This window comes from Bos mutus, chromosome 6 (assembly GCF_027580195.1).
Source record: "Bos mutus isolate GX-2022 chromosome 6, NWIPB_WYAK_1.1, whole genome shotgun sequence".
Classification (NCBI taxonomy): Eukaryota; Metazoa; Chordata; class Mammalia; order Artiodactyla; family Bovidae; genus Bos; species Bos mutus.
Window position 1 is genome coordinate 19,207,352 of NC_091622.1, and position 15,924 is coordinate 19,223,275.

The window sequence follows — 15,924 nt, forward strand, 5'->3', positions numbered from 1 at the left end:
ACCACAAACAGCCAAAGCAATCCTGAGAAAGAAGAACAAGCTGGTCGGCACCCCCTTCCTGATCTTAAGGTATACTAGAAAGATACAGTCATCAATCAGTATGGTACTGGCATAAAAACGGACATTTAGACCAATGGAACAAAATCAGGAGCTCAAAAATAAACCCAAGCACATAAGGTCAAATAACATTTGACAAGGGACCCAAGAATACTTAAAGGAGAAAATTCAGTCTCTTTATAAATGGTGCTGGGAAAACTGGATAATAACAGGTAAAAAAGAATGAATCTAGACCCTTATACTACTCACAAAAATTAGCTTGAAATGAATTTAAGACTTGAACAAAAGACCTGAAACCACAAAACTCCTAGAAGAAAACAGGAAGAAAGTTCCTCAACACGGATCTTGGCAATGATTTCCTTTGATGGGACCTAAAGCACAAGCAAGAAAATAATAAGCAGGATGACATCAAACTAGAAAGCTGCTGCACAGCAAAAGAAAGCATCAACAGAGTGAAGAGACAGCCTACAGAATGAGGAAAAATACTTGCAAATCATATATCTGGCAAGGAGTTAGTATCTAAAATATGCAGGAAACTCATATAACTTTATAGCAAAAAAAAAACCAAAAAAAACCACCACCAATAATTCAATTAAAAAATGGGCAAAAGACCTGGGTTCGATCTCTGGATTGGGAAGACCCCCTGGAGGAGGGCATGACAAGCCACTCCAGTATTCTTGCCTGGAGAATCCCCATAGACAGAGGAACCTGGTGGGCTACAGTCCATGGAGTCGCAAAGAACGGGACACAACTGAGTGACTCAGCACAGCACAGTATAAGTCAAACCATTATGCTGTACGTCCTTAAACTTCTACAATGCTGAATGTCAATTACATCTCAAAAGAACTGGAGGAAAAGTCCCCCCAAATGTGGCAGCATTTGTGACTTACTGAACACATCTCCTCGAGGTTTCTGAGTATCCGTCTGTATCTTGTTGTCAACTGTAATCTCTCTTGGAGACGTGGTGGCAACTGGTGCTACGGTTGTCAGTCTGGTGGTTGGTCTTTCCGGGGCTGTTGCTGGTGGAGGTGTTCTGAGTTCTGTGGGTGGGGGTGGAGGGGGTGTAGGCTCTGGCATTGGCTTTGGTGTAGGCCTAGCTGTTGGCTTAGAAGTGGGCCTGTCGGTCATGACGGGAGGCATGTATGGTGTCTTCAGAGGCCACCTAGTACTTCTGACATCAGGAATCCAATTACCGTGTCCTCCATCGCCCTTTGAGATGGTACCATTTCCCTTTGGAACATGAATAGGACCTGAAGGTTCAATCATTACTCTTGGAATATCTAGAAGAGTAAATATATTTTAATTAGTGCATAACCATCTCTCCTTAAAAACAAAGATATCGACTTGTAAGAAACAAACACATCAAAATACCTCATGCCAATGAGGCTTACTTTTTACATTTAGAATATTCCCCTAATGTAAGTCACGCTGTTTAAGAAGAAAAAAGCAAATACTAGTGTGTATATATAATATATACATATATATACTCAAACACATATCGCATAAACATATCTGGTGGATGTACAAAGAATTATATTGTGTTTCTAAAGTGAAATGTATCAAAACACAGTTTTAAGTATTTGTAAAGTAGAAAGAAACAAGAATCGATGAGATTTTTTTTTAATGCAGAGATATTCTAAAATTTTAAAGTATGAGAAATGTATATTTAGAGTCAATGTTAAATGTCCCCATGGTATGTGTATATTAGCAATATAAAATCATGTTTAGAATTGTCTAAAGACTAATACTTTTCTTTTCCACACTTTATATAAATTCAATTCACACAAACACATTCTCACTAAATGCTCTATTTATGGTTTAATATTTGGCTTTCCTTCCCCTTTATTAATTTATACAATTGCTTTTTAGAAAAATGTCCAGAGATCATGAAGATCATCTGTGGAAACTTCGTCCTTGATTGTATTCACCAAAAGGAATTAATATTTAATCTTTCTGGAATGATCTACTCTAGACTGGGCATATAACTACATGACCCTTCAAAAATCCTTTAATCCTGATTTTATGCTCCATGATCTTCAGTAAATATTTTACTACAGAAATTTTTAATTTATCTATTGCTGCATGAAATGTATGCTAAATTGTGGCCTTTGGTTTGTGAAACTTTCATCTTGGAGGGTATTTTTTTCCATGTTTATCTACTAACATAGCCATACTACAAATAGAATGTATAAAGTTTTAAAAAGCAAAACAGTTCTGAACATAGAGAAAATAAATAAAGAAATGCTTTTTTAATAGCAGAATTGGAGGCATAAACCAGAGGAACAAAAATGTACAAAATATTCAGATTATCCCATCATTTTAGTCTAATGATGATGACAAACATAGATTTATTTCTGATTGTAACAAAATCAAATTCTCAGGAAGGGCTCTAAAATGCCTTACCTGCTAAAGAGAAGCTATTGAGAGAGTTCAGTCAAGGAACTCAATGCTTTTAAGATGAGAGTCTATCATTGAGTCTTTAATTTTTTAAAACACCTGAGCAAGTGATTTTTATTTGTGGAAATCAAAGACTAGTTTTACTAGCTATGAAAAACGATATTTCTTTGATACTTAATCTTGTTCCTTATCTTCTCTAGCAATGGCCTTTGTGTAACCCTGTACTTCCTGCTGGAATTCAGAGCTGGGAGAGAAGCATGACTCACACACACAATTCAGTCCATCGCCCTGGTATCCGTCTTTACATTTACACTTGTAGGACCCGTGTATGTTGTAACATCGCGCAAAGCTGCTGCACTGATACTGCCCAAGGGAGCATTCATCTATATCTGCATCAGGAAGTAGGAAAAGAAGAGGTTTATTTGGGAGATAAATAATGAGTCACAAAAAATACATAGTTTCAAAAAAAAAAAAAAGGCCTCTTTTTTGCAATGTGAATGTTCACGTAAAATCGCAGATAAAGGGAAGAAATAAAGTACATTTGCATCCATGACTACTAGGGTTTGAATTTCACGTCTGCTTAATTTAATTGCCAGTAACCTCCTGTGCCCTTGACATCCCAGTCATCATCATAATTAAGAGATCTTTCCGCTCCACAGGAAAAACACAACACAATGCAATGGCTGGGGTTTATTACCGTGACATTGGTATTTGCCTCCTATGTACATGAGGTCGAAGCCTTTATGACATTTGCAGATGTAACTCCCAAAAGTGTTCACACACTGCCTGTGTCTGGGGCAGGAGGCTCTTCCAGTAGCACATTCATCAATGTCTAGAAACAGAAGCCAATTGCATTTTAGGAAGAGCAACAGCATGTTCAGGTGGAGTATATTTTAAAATAAACAATTATCTGCAAACGGTTGCCTGACGTAGTGGCTCATCATAAATGTTATCCGGCTGGTGGCCCTGGCAGGCAACATAAATTCTGTATCTCCAAATTTCAATTCATCCTTACAACCCAAGCTGTCCTCCTCTTGCACCACATCACAGGATGCACTACACCTATATCCCCCTGCTAGCCTGAACTAGAAACATGAGTCATCCTTGACAACCCCATATCCCTTAATCTCTACATCATTGATCCCAGCTGTTTGTTTCTCTGGAAAATTCTGTGAACTCATTTACTCTGCTCTTCACCTACTGCCATGACTATAGTCCAAGCTCTCCCAGGATTGACTATTATAGGAGCCTCCAAACTGGCCTGTCCTCTGCCAATCTTATCCCCTCCAAAGCATTCCCACTCAATTGCCAACAAACGATTTTATTAAGACATAAGAGGGCTTCCCTGGGAGCTCAGATGGTAAAGAATCCGCCTGCAATGAGGGAGACCTGGGTTTGATCTCCTGCAGAAGGGAATGTCTACCCACTCTAGTATTCTTGCCTGAAGAATTCCATGGACAGAGGAGCCTGGCAGGCTACAGTCCATGAAGTCGCAAAGAATCAGACATGACTGAGCGACTTTCACTCTCGAGACCTAAGAAGGGATTGTTACCAAGCTCAAAACTCTCAACTGTTTCTACTTGCTTTCTGAATCCATTCCTCGTTCCTCACCATGTCTTTGGTGACCCTGTAATAAACAGTCCTCACCTCCCTCACCGGCTGTATCTTAAGCCACCACCCCTCATACTGTGTACTTAAGGGTATGGTCTTCTTTCTTTCCAAACCTCAAAGAAGTCAGCCTCTCTTTCACTGCAGTGCTCTAGAACATGTTCACCTGCTTGGCTGATTCTTCACATGGCCAGCAGTCCAGGTCTTACTTTATGGCTATCTTGACCATTATTTTCTAAAACAGATCCTTTCTGTTTTTCACTCTCTTAGTACCTCATATTAACAGTTGGTATTGTTTGTAATTTCACTGGATATTTCTTTCTTTTCTGTCCCTCCCATTAAAATATCAGTTTTGTAAGGATTAAAATCTGGTCTGCTTTGTCCATTACTCTACATCCTAGCACTTAACAGTGTCTGGAATATAGAAAGTACTCAACAAATCTCTCTCAAGTCCCCAAACACCTCCACTCACTCAGTGCTTACTCCATGCAAGGTACTACAAGCTTAGCTTACTAGATGCTAAGCTCTTTGCATCCATGATCTCATTCAATCCTCACAAGGGTTCCATATGGCATTACTCCCATTTTAAAAATGAGAAGACTCAAGCTCAAAGAAAGGAAGTCTCTTACCTAAGGTTACATATCAAGTCTATGGCAGAGCCAGCTTTGAAATCAAAGCCCACACTCTTATCTTTACTGCCTTCCTAATTTACAGGAGAAAAAAATCAAATCCTTAAGTGCAGGACATGCAGTCTAGCCCTGTCTACCTGCTCAGCTTCAACGCTCACTGCCTCTTATGTCCTAGAAATACTGAGCTTTTCTTGTTCCCTGAACACTGCGCTCCCTCTCAACGTCAGTGCCTTGGCACATGCGGTTTCCTCTGGCTGCACCTTCCTCCTGCCCCTCACAAGGTTTTCACAGAGAGAGTGGGTCCCCCTGTGAGACATGTGACAGCCTCTCAAGGGCAACTAATTTCCTGATGTTATTTAACTGCCCTTTTCCCTTCCCTCCATCATATTTCATTTTCTTCCTTACCCTCAAGAGGCTGCTGACAGAGATGCTTGGTCTTACAACTCACCCACACAGGTCCTCCCGTCAGGAGCCAGCTGGAGCCCAGGAGAGGGGCACTTGCACCGAATTTGACCTTTGACAACATCACAGCCATACTGACAGTTTGCCATGGAGCACGTCAGGGCACCTGGAAAGACAGGGACTGCCTGCCTCAGAGACGGGGAGCATGCCTGGTCCCCAAAACAGCTATGTTTTCTACTTATCCTGAAATCAGTGACACGGAACCAACAAAGAAGACAAAACGGGCTTAATTCTCCAACAATCTAAAAAAAAAGTCAAAAATAAGAAGGAGATCTCTTTCCTCAGAGATGATTAAGAAGTGAACCAGTTCTGTTAGTATCTGGGGAAGATCCTTAATGCATCTGAAGAACTAAAAGACAAATGTAAAACTTGGAAAAATCATATGGAACTTTTTCCAGTGGCCAAGCCAGATAGAAAATGGAGGTTATTTTTCCCTGATTACTCATATTAAGTGTTGGTCTTAGCTAAAACATCCAAGTAATTGCCTCAACCATCCCTTAAATGTCTCCAGGTACAGCACGTTGTTCCCAGTGAGCTGTACAAGGATAGAGGAGTCTAGCATCCCCCCCACTTGTTCAGAAGCATGAACTCGCCTCACTGCAAAAAGTTCCATGCTAAATATGAAATAATAAAATTAGCTAACCTTTTTATTTTATAAAATGCAATCCAGTTAGAGATAGCTGATACCTATTGATAATTAACTGATCTAGCTGATCTATTTCAGTAAAAATAAAATTCAAGTCATTAACTATTAGATATCCTATAACCACAACCTCAATTCAACATTCAGCCTGCAGAGAATTTTAGGCCATTGTCCATTTATAAAACACATCCAAATGATAGTAGGAAACACCATCCATTTCTTTCTTACAAAGACACATGTGAAATCTACTTTTAAGTTATTATAAGCATTTTTTTTTCATTTGAACTATGCTTTTTTCAAGACAAAAGCTGTAACTTAGCCTTCAGACTATTATAAAGAAATGTAAAACTGAAGTGAGTGGTTTATTGAGTACAAACCACTTGTGGGTGGTTTATACTCAATAACCAGGCTGGGTGGATTCCCTACCAGCCAACAGTTTACTGCCCAGCCTTATGGAGAGCACAACAGTCCTCAAATGGTCACCGAAGTTCTTTTTCTACATGGAACAGTTCTAAAACCAGATGGAAGACAGGGAAAATGTGCTAGGAATAACATCAGAAAACCATTTCCAAATTAATTTGACATTGGCACCCACAGTAAAAGAATGCGAGACATCTACAGTGGGCAGCTCTTCTGGTTTTCCATTCCTCAGGCACACATAAAAACACACGCTCACATCCTGCTTGGGAGGAGGTTAGGAGGCCACTCTCACACACTTGCCGGGCACGGCGTGCAGTCAAGCCCAGAGCACTTATAAAGCAGTTAAGATTCTTGACATACTTGAGCAGGACCCATCCGGCAGAAGCATGTATCCACTGAGACAGTAGCACTTGTAGCTGCCGAAAGTGTTCATGCACCTGTGCTTGCAGGGCCGCGGCTTCAGGCCACACTCGTTTAGGTCTGCAGAGAACGGGGAGGAAGCAGAGAGATGACAAAACCTCGACGCCACTGCGAACCACTGCAAATGCTTCTCTATGCCGAAGAATAAAGGGGAAAAGTCAATCAAGCTATCGTAACCAGCCATAAACATAAGAGATCGTTTGCTCACAGTGTCTTCATTTTAATGCTGGTTACACTAGAGCTGTGAAGAGTCTGCTAGCAAAGGTGACCAGAAGCCTTATAACAATGGAAGGCTGTGTGAATTTCTGGGACTTAATCTAACATGTGTGATCTCTGTTTACAGAGGACAGTTGGGGAGATTCTCCTCACCGACACATACATGGCTTATCATCCCTAGAAAGAGCAGTGTACACACCATCTATCTGACTTCAACATCCTCAAAATATCTGGGGTTATACTGCTAGATTCACTCTGGTCCATGTGATCTTCCTACTTCAACTTCTTGTCTCTGTTTAAAGAAGATACTGTGTGAACCTATCTTAGTTTGTAGAAAGTATACGGATTTTTAATATTAGACTGCTTTGACCTTCCCAAAGAAAGGCTATTTTTTTTAAGAGGATAGAAGCTCAATGAATTAGAGTGATCACTGTTGAGGTTCCTCTTATTCATAGTCTATAAACTAATCTCAGATTAAAGAAGAAGCTTCAGTCTCCTACTATAGTAAACCATTCGAGTCACAAAATAAACTTAAAAAAAGACCCTCCAACATTATTTTCATTCATTCTGCAGTTAGGAAGGGCATATAGAAATACAAATGGACAATACATAATAGACTATCATCCTGTATTTTAGGTTTACTGGTTTAAATATCAATACGAAGGGAGCTAATGAACTTCACGTGAGACTTTTCCAACCCAAGTTGAACATTGCCTCAAGTGAAAATAAATCTCATGACAAATATACACTGAAACACTAATGCCCAAAATACAGATTTCATTAAAAAGAAATATGACGTGTTTATTTTGTCAGGACTGCCAGCAAAGGCACCTGATTAGCCTAATTTAATTATCTATTAATCCATGTCATCAAATTGGAAATATATCTAGTTACAAGTTGTTTTCAAATCTAACTAAATTTAAATCTGACCTGCTCATTTATTAAAAGTCTATACTTTTTTATATACTTAATGTATACATTTTTATATACTTAATGTAACCAAGTACACTGTTTTTTAAAACCATCAAGTAGTTATTTCATATAAAAATTTTAAAACTGTTTTACCAACTTGCCGATTTAGTCTATTTTCTAACCTTAACACAACTGTGAGCAGATCCCCAGCTGGGTGAAGCCTGGGGAGGTTACATAAATAAACCAGATACCTTCATCATCTCCTATGCTTTCTTTATTTTTAAACTTCATACACTCTTCCCCAGCCAAGGATATTCAAAACAGAATCATAATTAAAATTTTTTATTTCAAAAAATTTCCTCAAAGAAAATGCTTTGCAAATTATAATATCAACAAAAATTTTATTTTCTCCCCTCTGTTAAAATGAGTAAAATTTTTAAATCAAAGAGAAAAGACAGAGAAAGACATCCATTCCACTTCTTATATTCTTCTACCTTGTTTTTCAGTATTTATTAAAAATTAGAGTCAAGCAGTCATTTCTCATGTTCTAAGAGTTAATTACAATGCTTAATGTGTCCCTGCAGATTCACATCTGGCTTTGATAAATCCCTGAATGATATTAGGAGAAGGGGACAACAGAGGATGAGACGGCTGGATGGCATCACCGACTTGATGGACATGAGTTTGAGTGAACTCTGGGAGTTGGTGATGGACAGGGAGGCCTGGCGTGCTGCGATTCATGGGGTCACAGAGCCGGACACGACTGAGCGACTGAACTGACTGATATTATAGTAAATAGTATTTAAATCTGAATACATTAAGAGAAAGGCTTTGTGTTTTAGAATAGAACAACAAAGAATAGAGTAAGACTGAATTCTATACCCCAAGGGAAGCATACTGATGGATATAAAACATGTCAATTAAGAACCCTTAAAAAGCATCAGAAACTTCTGTGGTTTCCGGATGGGATTGGTTAGATGTTTATAGCACCAGGCAGCTTGTATACAAGGCGCATTTATGCCAATGGAAATGTCTGCGGACACTACGGTCATGAACTAAAGCTGAAGCCCAGCTGAGGCTGCTCCAGTCTTGGTGGATAAAGTGGCCCTGAGGATGCCCAGGGGAGTCTTTGCGACTCAGACTGGGGTTGGTGGTGGTCTTCAATCAAATTTACCTTTCCCTTCCCATAAGAAAAAAACACTTAGGGGTTAAGAAGCATAAAACTGAAAGGAAATGAAAAATCACTAAGATATCATAATTCCAATAAAAAAGACCCAAACAAACCTGAGAATCACCTATGAAATGATATGGAAAATTAAATAAACATGCAGTATTTAGGGGGGCAAATATGGAGACACGTGTTGGCTATTTTACTATTATTAAATTGACACATAAGCATCCAAATAGGCTGAAAGCAATTTGAGAAAGCTGTACTCTAACAGCTGGTGACAGGCTGGGTGACACCCCCCGACAGCTGGCCGCTGTCCACGTCCTGAGTGATGGCCACCATTGCCCCATCTGCCATACGCAAGTCTCCTAAAAACTTCCCACTGACCCTTATAAAACCACTGCAGAAATGATGAAATAGAATTCCACAATTATCCATGATTTTCAGTATTTACCAAATATTAGAACTCTAAGGCAGGGCGCTTCAACAGATTAAAAGCATCTGGTGTCCTGTGATGAACTTCCTTTTCCTCAATATTCTTTAGAGTTTCTAGTCTATGATTACTATCTTGTACTTTATTTCTGCCTGCAATGCAGGAGACTCAGGTTCAATCCCTGGGTTGGGAAGATTCCCTGGAGAAAGAAATGGCTACCCCTTCTAGTATTCTTGCCTGGGTAATTCCATGGACAGAGGAGCCTGACGGGCTAGAGTCCACAGGGTCACAAAGAGTAGGATATGACTGAGGGACTAATACCTTATTTCCTTATTGACCTTATAAAATTGAGTTGATGTTTCCTGCTCCCAAAATCTCTAGCGTAATAGCCCTTGTAACATTTTTATTACTATCAAATTAAGTCAGAAATTCGAAAATGACACTTCCAATTTATAGGAAAGGCTCCTACAATAACGAGCAGATTATAAAGAACAAGTAAATGCCCCTTGATCGCACTTTCTCAGATCACACTTAGAAGCTGACGAAAGAATGTAGGAAAGAAAACTTGTGTCTTTGTTTTAAATTTACTTAAATTTTGGTCTTTCTCTAGAAGTTTGTAATGTAATATACTTCATAAGGAAAATCTATTATAAAAAAATGAATGACTTTATCATGTACCTATCTTATCACATCAATGACAGAACTTTACAATTAAACCACTTACATTCAAATACTCATATTGTTATATATACAATCCTTAAGGAGTGTCTATTACAGTCAGGAGTATATTTAAGCAAGTGGGTGAATTCAGGAGCTTGGATTGGGGTGGGGGGAGGGGAAGCGGGAAGGAGCTGGTCCAGGACAAAAATGCAAGCTGCATAGCATTATAATTACACTTCAGGAAGAAAAAAGAATCAGAAATTTTATTAGCATGCAGACAATGAAAATTAACTTGAAAATCTGGAAGAGATTCATTGAGTGAAATAATGCCATGGATTTTTAAGGAATATCATCTTTCATTCATTTAATGTAATTTGGACATTTTTTTCTTCCTTTGAGGCTTAAACTATGCAATGCCTCAGAAGTCTAATAAGCTTTTGCATTTTGTCTGACTCAAGTGGAGGTCACAGGCAAACAGATCTCAGTATGTCAACCGTCATAACTCTTACCCCTTAAATTTTCAATGATTCTGAAACTCATCCTATTGCCCGAATTTCTTGATCCAAATCAAGTTCCCTATGAGCACAGGCAATAATAATTTAAATGAATTTAACTCAGTCATTCTAAGTTCCTAAATTTATGAGTGAGGAAAAAAAGTCTTTCAGAAATACTGTAAAGTTATACTGCCATTTAATTTTTCTACAAAACTTTCCAGCCTAATGAAGACGTTAATATTTTGGGTGTTTCTATTCTCACGCCAGCCCTGCAGATGACCAGAACAGGAATTACTCTCCTATTATTAATTGGTATGCCAAGATTTGCTCACAATTATAGAGCTACTTGGGCCTTCCAAGGTGGTGCTAGTGGTAAAGAATCTGCCTGCCAAGAAAGGAGATGCAAGAGACATGGTTCAATCACTGGGTCAAGAAGATCCTCTGGAGTAGGAGATGGCAGCCCCCTCCAATATTCTTGCCTGGGAAATTTCATGGACAGAGGAGGCTGGAGGGCTACAGTCCATGGGATTGCAAAGAGTCAGACACTACTGAGCACGATGACAGAGCCTCTTAAGGCCTGTGCTGGAACCACAACTCAGACTTTCTAATATCGCAAGAAAATGAAAGTGAAGTCGCTCGGTTGTGTCCGACTCTTTGCGATCCCATGGACTGTAACCTACCAGGCTCCTCAGTCCATGGAATTTTCTAGGCAAGGCAAGAGTACTGGAGTGGGTTGCCATTTCCTTCTCCACGGGATCTTCCCAACCCAGGGATTGAACCCAGGTCTCCCATATTGCAGGCAGATGCTTTACCATCTGAGCCACCAGGCAAGCTGGTTCACCAAAAGAGGGAAGCTCACATATGGTCTGATTTCCAGGTGACCTAAAACTCTATACACCAAATGTGGTGGTGGGGAAGAGGACTTGCACACTTCTAAAATCTATTCAGCAGAAGTCATCAAAACCCCAGTCTCAGGTGCTGTGGAATTCCTGACTTGGCCTACATAAGAAAACAGAAGCTACTTTGTTATCTGATTCTCTGAGAAAAAGTTTGAAACTCAGAAGAGAAGAAGAAAGGCCATGGGTACTTGAGGCAGGGAAAGGACAGCAGAGGCGCCAGGCTTTTAGGAGCGCAGAGAATCGGCACCAGCTGACAATTCCTGCCACTTGCTTCACATGCTCAGGACACGGAGGACTGGGCGCTCCTGGGGGAGCCTTCAGGACACCGGCAAGAAATGACAACACTGCAGGAAGCCGTGCAGGTGGGGGTCAGGCCACCTGAGACGACGCACGCTCACCCCTTGAAGGCAAACTGGTGGCTGGATGATCCGGGGGTTGCAAAAGAGGCTGTTCACTGCCTTGGTCAAGAGGAGTTGGGTAGAGGTGCTCGTCTTCACACCAGGAAGAAGGTAATAAGAGTCAACTTTGAACTGATGTCATTTTAGCCCTAAAAATCTTTGTAAGTATATATTAAACAATTACATAAAGTTGGTGGAGTTCAAAAAGAACGCTTTAGATACTTTACAAAAATAAGTTTCTAGTTCTTCTGGCTTCTCTTTTTCAGTTTTAATTTCTGTGTTTCTTAAAATTTATCACTGCTATCTTGCTTCCGAAGAACACACAAACATTATAAGTTAACAATCCACATCTTCATATCAACTTTTTTAAGCACACACAAAAAAGAGATGGTCATTTTAAAAATGATTTTAGTCATCAACAAAGAGAAAATTCAAAGATTATACAAAAATTGACTATAATCAACCTGCTCTGTTCAGGTACATCTAGGTTTTAAATGACCAACTTAATATCTTTTCCTATATTAGTATGTTGTACAACAGTTTAAAACCTTACATAATCATGCATAAACTTATGATCTGCATAAAGATCTCATTTAAATAAGTAACATGATAGATCATTTATGTATTCATTCAGGTGTAAGAACTAATGTCACATTTAGGTCACTTTTAATTAGAATATACGTAAGAAACCCTGCCCGGACACAGATAGGATTGAGATATCAGGGGTTGGGGGAAGAAAAGAATATACATTAGAAGCTTTCTGCAAAAAAAGTGGTGTTGCCATTATTAGCTTACCAAAATATTATGAGTAGGTCCCAAAGTAGGCAATCACATCCTGTTTCAAGACTATCACATTATTAACAGCCAGTTAAATTTCCAAATTAAATGAATATTGGTTTCTGGGGTTGAAACCACACGTCATTCAAAAAATAAAGCCTTAAGAAACTACCTTAATCTTAGTTAAAGCACTCCAACTATTGTTCTAAGGAAGGCAATCAATTTAGACCTAATTAGCTTACCACAGTTGACTGTCTGGTTCCCTGGTACAAGATACCAACTCTTTTCTTGGGATAAGAATTCAACATTTGAAACAAAAACCATGCGAAGAGATTAATAACTGATATTTATGAAGTTTCTTCTGAAATTATTATACTGTAAAGCATGCTGTAAATTCAGCAGGATATCTTTCATTCCTGAAAATATGCAATGATATGATACATTACATGCCCCAAATAATTCTCTAATGGGAAAGTTATGAAAAACACTATTATCTATAATAGTATCCTTTTTTGGCTGAGGAGAAAGGGGATTTGTATGGGTAGAGGCCCAAGGTTGGCGGGGGGTGGGGGTAGTAATCTTCATGAATAAAATTACCAGAGAAAGTAAGCTGGAAAAAAAAAAATTCGCCAGAGTTCAGATTAGAATGAATATGGTCAGTCCATGCCTACGATTTTCTATGTGATCTGGCTATGGCAAATCCAGAGTGTGACCCAGAGGGAAGCACAAGCCATGACCAGCAGATTCACACTAATCTTGTACCAAGGCTTCTAAATTAAGCCAGTTCCAAAGTGGGCCTGCCCTGCTCTTCTGCTCTCTGGCAGCTCCAAAAGCACTCATTAAGTGCTTGTCATCCGTTCGAGCTGTTCACTCAGCTGTTCAAGCAAGTCTCCAGGGGTGAGTTCTTAAAGTACACAGCTCGTAACACAATTTTTAGTGGGTATAATTTTTGCCTTATACCCAAACCTACTTTTAATCAAATGCTAATTTCCAGTTCTGTGGAGATTTATTTCAATTCTAACTCTTCTTAACATTTCTCTCCTCAAGAAAAAAGAAACCAGGGAATTCCCTGGTGGTCTCCTAGTTAGGACTCTGTGTTTCCATTGCAGGAGGCATGGGTTTGATCCCTGGTCAGGGAACTAAGATCCCACATGCCCTATGGTGTGGCCAAAAAATAAACAAAAACACCCTGGGCTTAAAAAAAAAAAAAAAAAACCTGCTTGATTTCTCATATCTCTGAGGCATGTTTTTCATTTTATTAAAATGTATGGATAAAACGTCTGGATAAAATCAGTCTAAGTTAATTTGTCATGTAGCAGATATAAACACTTAGTTCTAATACTTAACAACATTTCTGGGGCTCTCTGGCCTCTACCTGGATCACTGCGGCAGCCTCTCTGACCCTGACAAATAGTCCATGGATACAAAGAATAAAGAGCTATACCAAACAGCTCCAGGGAACTCTCTCAGTTCCTATGGTGTTAGGACCAAGAACCATGACATTAAACAGTCACTAAGCAAATATTTCACGTGCACTTATCATGTGCAAATCATTTTGATAAAAATTTTCAGGAACCAAGAAGTCAGAGGGACCCCACAAATGGTTCCTGCTCTCAACGAATGTAACTTGCCACAATTGCTTATATGGTAAAAAAGGAAAAGAGAGATGATCAAAATATGTAGGTTTACTGTAGACTCAAGTTTTATATGGAGAAGGCAATGGCACACCACTCCAGTACTCTTGCCTGGAGAATCCCAGGGACGGGGGAGCCTGGTGGGCTGCAGTCCATGGGGTCACTAAGAGTCGGACATGACTGAGCGACTTCACTTTCACTTTTCACTTTCATGCATTGGAGAAGGGAATGGAGGCCCACTCCAGTGTTCTTGCCTGGAGAATCCCAGAGACAGGGGAGCCTGGTGGGCTGCCATCTATGGGGTCGCACAGAGTCAGACACGACTGAAGCGACTTAGCAGCAGCAGCAAGTTTTATATTCAGGATTTAACTTGAAATTACATTTTCAGTAAGGCTCACTATTTTTGCAGGTGTAAAATCCCATTTTGCCACTGATAAAATCCTCTTTCCCCCAATTATATTTAGTTTGGGAAGGCAAGATTTCAACTCGGTATATTTCCATTTTTCTTAAAAGAAACAGATATTATTGCAAGGAAAGGTACACAGTCAACTAGTTTTCTGAAAATCAGAGATACCCAGAGATGGATCCGTGTTCCAATGATAGTTTTAGTGTCTACGAATCATATTAAAGTTGATGTAGCTCCTGCAAATAAATTTAAATGAATTTCTCTGCAACCTCAACAGTGGCTTCTTTTAATAATCTTCTTTGTATACATTCCTGGCATGAGGAAGAGCGTTTCATGGTGCTGACATATTAATGAAACCTGCGATGCTTTATGTTCAGCACTTTAAAAAAAAGAAGCATGCTGGCACTCTAAGATGAACACTGACAACTCAATAATCAGAACTGAACATGCTGCTACTTGAGAACTCACACTGGAGAGGAAATTAAATGGGTTTTTAAAATCAAATGCGTTTAAAAACATGTCACATTTCACTAACATGGATTTCATCTGGTAGTTCAGGAACAATTACCCATACTTTTAAATTTCAGTGTGCCTGATTCTTGTGAAAACTATGTCTATAAATCACAAGTTTACATGACACACTTCAAGGAACATCAGATACCGAAGAACAAGAATATTTCAACAAGATCATTTCTGTATCAGATGAGGTCAACTAAGTATCTATGGGACAGTTAGACCCTATACAAACTGTTTCATTTGACATTTAAAATGCTAGGAAATATTACTTTAAGGAATAAATGAAAAATTTTACTCCTTTTATCCTTGAATCTTTCTAGTGAAATCTAACCCTATCTTTTCTTTACATCTGTTTTTAGCTTTGAACGGTAGAAAGATTTTGGTTGAAATTAAACAGACAAGCCTTGTCAGCCTTGTAATGCAGCAAGTCAGAGGATCACATTTCCAATGTTTTTGCCATCCAAAACTACACTGGTAGAAAGAACATGAGTTATATAGACAACAGCTCTAAGTTGACATAGATCTTTTACCAACTAATTTTGTGAACCTGGACAAAACACTGATTATATACGATGTCTCATCAAGAGGAAAATACTATTTATAGCCTAATTATAATAAATAACATTCTACCTCCTAATGCTGTTGTAGTGATATAAACAGGTAATATATGCAAAATACCTTAGCACCATGAGGACTAAATAAAGATCTACTTTTAAAAGCAACTGACACCAAATTAAAAATAATTTGTTAGGTTAATCAAAATCTTGATTTCTCA

General features: G+C 39.0%; 1 protein-coding gene across 7 annotated transcripts in view; it reads right to left on the reverse strand.

The window, feature by feature from the left end:
- NPNT (nephronectin) overlaps positions 1 to 15,924 on the reverse strand; it is a 99,696-nt gene that overhangs the window by 42,714 nt on the left and 41,058 nt on the right. For 5 of the 7 annotated variants that reach the window (XM_070372052.1, XM_070372049.1, XM_005907288.3 and 2 more), the window contains 6 exons: positions 11,817 to 11,909; positions 6,577 to 6,696; positions 5,140 to 5,259; positions 3,152 to 3,286; positions 2,721 to 2,843; positions 948 to 1,337 (listed from right to left, as the gene is read on the reverse strand). In XM_070372052.1, coding sequence (XP_070228153.1) covers positions 948 to 1,337; positions 2,721 to 2,843; positions 3,152 to 3,286; positions 5,140 to 5,259; positions 6,577 to 6,696; positions 11,817 to 11,909 — 981 coding nt within the window. The remainder of the gene's footprint in view (positions 1 to 947; positions 1,338 to 2,720; positions 2,844 to 3,151; positions 3,287 to 5,139; positions 5,260 to 6,576; positions 6,697 to 11,816; positions 11,910 to 15,924) is intronic. The other 2 variants (XM_005907289.3, XM_005907291.3) reach the window with 1 other exon arrangement.